At 36.9% G+C, this 5,086-nt stretch overlaps 1 protein-coding gene across 2 annotated transcripts; it reads left to right on the plus strand.

Annotated features, from left to right (window-relative positions):
* On the plus strand, window positions 368-5,080 carry LOC109846814 (serine/threonine-protein phosphatase PP-X isozyme 2-like). Of its 2 annotated transcripts, XM_020416059.1 has the most exons (8): window positions 372-649; window positions 2,419-2,571; window positions 2,879-2,941; window positions 3,009-3,094; window positions 3,186-3,261; window positions 3,341-3,609; window positions 4,531-4,609; window positions 4,690-5,080. In XM_020416059.1, the coding sequence occupies exons 1-8, from the start codon at window positions 509-511 to the stop codon at window positions 4,738-4,740; spliced, it is 918 nt and encodes a 305-aa protein (XP_020271648.1). In that variant the 5' UTR covers window positions 372-508; the 3' UTR covers window positions 4,741-5,080. The 2 variants fall into 2 exon arrangements, with proteins under 2 accessions (XP_020271654.1, XP_020271648.1); XM_020416065.1 differs by lacking the exon at window positions 2,419-2,571 and having other exon boundaries at window positions 368-649.

Genomic DNA, 5,086 nt, shown 5'->3' on the forward strand with positions numbered 1-5,086 from the left:
TTTTTTACCACATAGTTCCAAGCTAAAACTTGGAATAATTTGAGAGACTAGAACTCTCATTTTTGTATAGAAAAATAAAAAAAGTAGGATAATTTTGTACAATTATCCCAATTCTAGTTTTGTTAAAGTTCTGCTTGACTAACACTGTAAAATTTTATTCTAGTTTTAGTTCTATGTGACTAACACCTTAAAATTTTGTTCTAGGTTTAGTTCTATGTGACTAACACCTTAAAATTTTATCCCACAGATTATCCCAGTTCTAATTTTAAGTTCTAGGTGACTAACCCCCCCTAAAAGTAAAGCAAATGCCTCTTAGCACTATTTGGGTGTCACTTCAGACATAGGACCCGACCCGACCCGACCCGTTAATGAACAACAATATATCGAAAATAATCAGCAAAAATAAGAAGAAGAAGGGGAAGAAAGAGGGAAAAAAGATCCTCTTCCAAAAAGCCGAGAGCCTTTGCTCGGTCGCTCGGTCGCTCGCCCGCTCAATCTCGAGGGAGCAATGTCGGATTTGGACCGGCAAATCGAGCAGCTGAAGCGATGCGAGCCCTTGAAGGAATCCGAGGCCAAAGCTCTGTGCCTCAAGGCCATGGAGATTCTAGTGGAGGAGAGCAACGTTCAGAGAGTCGACGCTCCCGTTACCGTAAGAACCCTCTCCCCAAAACCCTAAATTTGTCATTTTTATCATATTTTGATCAATGCCCATGTCTTGTTTTGCTCTATTTTATTTGTTTAAGTGTTGTTCGTCTCAAGTTTGTTTGTTTACTGTTAGGGTTTTAGTTTGGGGACGACTTTGTACTGTTTTGCTGTTTAAATTTACAGAGTCTTGGGGTAGAGTTGTGTAAGTTTTCTTAGTTTGTGGGCCCGGGTTGGCTATTGTGATCTCCTGTAGATGCTCCATTCATTGAGCAACTGGGGGAAAAAGGATAAGCTTTGCTAACTGGAGATTACTTACTGCTTAATGGGGGATCATTGAGTTCAGAAATTGAGAGTTTTAAACATGCACACAATAAGAATCACTACTACGTGCGCTGATCACTTTTTGCATTGAAGTGAAGGGGTTTGATGGGTTGGAAGCCTATAGCTGAGTTCAGGTCAATGAGTAACTGACATATTGTTGTATTAAGGCTTCACGCTGACCATAGAGAGTTTATTGTCTTTGCTGTCATGACATAATAGTAATACATATAAATACACATAATTTTTAGGAAGCATATGGTAAGTGGATATTCTGTATTTTACCTCAATAATACAATCCCGCATTATAGAGATTTCTTGTAGCATAAAAATCCATTCTGTGTTATTTGTTTTCTCAGATGTATTCAAGGTCTATTTGTAAAAACAAGGAAATTAGACTTGCACCTATCTTTATTGTTCTACTCATGAAGTTTGAAAAATACATATGTTTGTGCATTTTCAACCCTTGAAACTTCGGTTGTACAAATTCTAACTTCGATGTTGTCCACACCTTCATTATTCTGATCTATTATCCAGAACATGCAAGGACACATAATTAGGATTGACATTGTATGCTGTTGTGTTTGGACTTTAAAATTTAGGGTCATGTTTAGATACATTCATTTATAAAGATTCTAAACTTAGGTTTTTCCTATGGAGTTAAGAAATTTAATTGAGTGACAGGTTTGACTGTCAATTTTTGAGTAAATTCCTAACCTCTGGTGTATAATCTCAAAATTTTGCATTTATAAGAGCCATCAGGTTCACACGATTGTCTGTGAACCCTTATTGTATTCTAGTCAGATAAATGCATAACTGCTTGCACATTAGGATTCTGATGGATCCAAGTATCTCAAATCACTAGTCTATCCACTATTGTGTTCATCATTTCCTATGACCTTTAAGTGCAACATATAAATATGTTTTAAGGGCATAGCAATTTATCCTGAGTATAGTACTGACTGTTGTCTATAGTAGTGCTGACCCTTGCAATGGAGGTTCACTATCAGTATCTTTATAGCAGTTGCCATGCTAGTAACGCTGACATTTCAGTATTCTTTTCAATGGCCAAGTGATTCGACTTAAAGTTGGTTGTGAGGTTTTGAAATTGTGTAGATTAAGGATAATGACACATTCGGAGTTTGTGGAAAGAGCATAAGTGTACTGTAATAGTTTTCACCTAAACATATCCTTGACCTTTCTTTGGTTCTTCATTGTGTGTATTGGGTTAGTAATTAGAGTGTGCTTCTTTTCCCGCATTTAATATAGTGCAAGTGGCATCTTCCTATTTTCTGTTTAAAACAATAAACAATAGTGTGCACAGTTTATTGGAAACTAAAAGTAATGGCGGGATGATTTATCATCCTTTCTAGAGGTCTTATCTCAAAGCTTGAAGTTTTAATTAGAATCTAGTATTATTCTGATTGCTAACAAACATTGATCGTGTCTTCCCAGATATGTGGAGATATACATGGTCAGTTCTATGACATGAAGGGGTTATTCAAAGTGGGAGGTGATTGTCCAAAGACAAATTACTTGTTTCTAGGGGATTTTGTTGATAGAGGATTTTATTCTGTTGAAACATTTCTACTTCTGCTAGCTTTGAAGGTAAGACTCTTTTCGATTATGTTGCTAACAGCCTAACACATTGACCTGTTTATGTAATCTAGATTGCTATATTATCAAGTTTTAACATCATCGAAGTATTTTCTCATTCAAAAACTTCTTAATTGAAGTCATCTTCCATTGACTCAAATTTCTGAGCAGTACTTCCTGCCTAAAGTGTGCATTTCATTCATTTGTTGATTTTTGGACATTAATGTTCCGATCCTTTTTCTTTCTGTGATAGTTATTTCGTTTTTTCCCCCTCGCTTCGTTGTTTTGTTTTGGTAACTCAACCCATTCTTTTGTTTAGGTCAGGTACCCAGACTGTATAACTCTAATACGAGGAAATCACGAGAGCCGGCAAATCACACAGGTTGGTTGTTAGCACAACTTATCACGACTCTTCACACCCATCTAACTGACTTCCTTATAACATTCAGGTATATGGATTCTACGATGAGTGTCTGCGGAAATATGGCTCTGTCAGTGTATGGAGATATTGCACAGATATATTTGATTATTTAAGGTATTGTCCATCATTTTCATTTTTATGTCTTTTTTTTGGGCGTGTTTTCTCTCCGTCTGAAAAGTATATGTTTGTTATGTTGATGCCATAGTCTATCGGCACTCATCGAGAACAAGATTTTTAGTGTCCATGGAGGTCTATCCCCAGCCATCACATCATTAGATCAGGTTATTTGTGTTCCTTTTCTTCATGTTCTCACTCGTTTAATCCTTCCACTAAAAAGATGGGAATTTATGAATTTAACAGATTAGATCAATAGATCGGAAGCAAGAAGTGCCTCATGATGGACCCATGTGCGACTTACTATGGTCAGATCCCGAAGATGTGGTTGATGGCTGGGGGTTGAGTCCTAGAGGTGCGGGATATTTGTTTGGTGGGAGTGTGACTACCTCTTTCAACCACTCAAATAATATTGATTACATATGTCGTGCACATCAACTAGTAATGGAGGGATACAAATGGATGTTCAATAACCAGATTGTAACTGTCTGGTCGGCACCAAATTACTGTTACAGGTACTTGTCAAGTAGTTAACTTTGGTTACAATATCCTAAAATCTGTAGGTTGCTCATAAAAAAATTGACTCGTTTGAGTAGATATGCTAATTGACAGCTGGTTGAAGTCAAGAGTCATGTTCTCATCTGATACGATAGTAACTATAGCATGTTCTATCTGTATCATATAGTTGCACCAGTGCATCAGGTGTATTTGGTGCATTGTATATAAGACACTTCACTTTTACTTGATATAGACCAAAGCCATTCATGCTACGCAGAAAGCTTTCTATTTTTTACCGGAGAGCATGAATTTAAAATATAACATGCTCCTCTTGATACAGTGTTATGTTTTCATCAATGAGCATTAAACGCAGAACTAAGCAATTCTAGGTAGTTCCCATTATTTCCCCCCTAGAGAAGACTTGTATCTCATTTTGTGTTACCTACAGAGATTGCTTTTAACTTTAACAATTCGAACTTTAACCTGCGAATGAGAAAGAAACAGGCACACGTCATTCTCTGGTTGTACATCCACTTTCTATTTACATGTGCAGAATTCCACATACTTTTATTCACATAAAGAAAACAACATTTTTCGTGAGTCTACTCAGTCTAGTATCCCCTACATGGATTATATCTTTAAAAAGTAAAGTTATTTGAATTGTCTGAAGCAACAATATTTCAATTAAGTAACAAAACTATAAAAAAAATGTAGGAGGCTTGGGTTTCGGTACCCTGAGTTTAAACAGCCTAACAAATTTGAATTGTCCAAACAATGGATTCGCATGGACTGTGGATTGACCAGAACTAGTGGGGGATGTCTAATCACCAATAGTAATTTATATGGGAGTTACCAATATGGCAACAACAAGCAATACAAATCCACTTAATATTCTCAATTTGATCTTTTGGATGATTTTTCTCTTCCTATTATGCCAGATGCGGCAATGTGGCTGCTATCCTCGAGCTGGACGAAAACCTGAACAAGCAATTTCGTGTTTTTGAAGCGGTCCCACATGTCTGTATCCATCTTTTAGTTATTAATCTCTCTTTCCTTGCAATGATAACTCAACTGTTAAAGATGTTAAGTTTTTGCAGGAATCAAGAGGGGTTCCTTCCAAAAGACCAACCCCTGATTACTTCCTTTAATTAAATCACGGGTTTTGATCATCCTTCTTTATATGAACTTTGAGTCGCAAGCTCGTCAGACTCAAACTACGACTAGTCCAGAGGTTCTTTCAGTATATGGGTTGGATTTGGATTGATTGGTTTGTTTTCTATTTTGCCATAAGGAGGATGCTGCTCGGACTTCAGCAGAGAGATCAAACAAGGTGCTGAGGCTTCGAAGTAGGAGAGATAAAGTGGAAATATATTGAATTCGTGATATACTGTTAGTTTTTCTTGTGAAATTTGAGTTAGGTTTGTAGCCAATGCCATCAGTTTGTATATTCTCTCTCTCTCTCTCTCTCTCTCTCTCTCTCTCTCTCTCTCTCTC

Source organism: Asparagus officinalis, chromosome 1 (assembly GCF_001876935.1).
Source record: "Asparagus officinalis chromosome 1, Aspof.V1, whole genome shotgun sequence".
In the NCBI taxonomy this organism is placed as follows: Eukaryota; Viridiplantae; Streptophyta; class Magnoliopsida; order Asparagales; family Asparagaceae; genus Asparagus; species Asparagus officinalis.

Excerpts from the sequence above, each read along its gene's own strand:
- LOC109846814 (XM_020416059.1), top strand. The coding sequence starts at position 509 with ATGTCGGATTTGGACCGGCAAATCGAGCAGCTGAAGCGATGCGAGCCC. Across the intron at positions 2,942-3,008 it reads AGAGCCGGCAAATCACACAG|GTATATGGATTCTACGATGA; the intron begins GTTGGTTGTTAG and ends TATAACATTCAG. Across the intron at positions 3,095-3,185 it reads GATATATTTGATTATTTAAG|TCTATCGGCACTCATCGAGA; the intron begins GTATTGTCCATC and ends TTGATGCCATAG.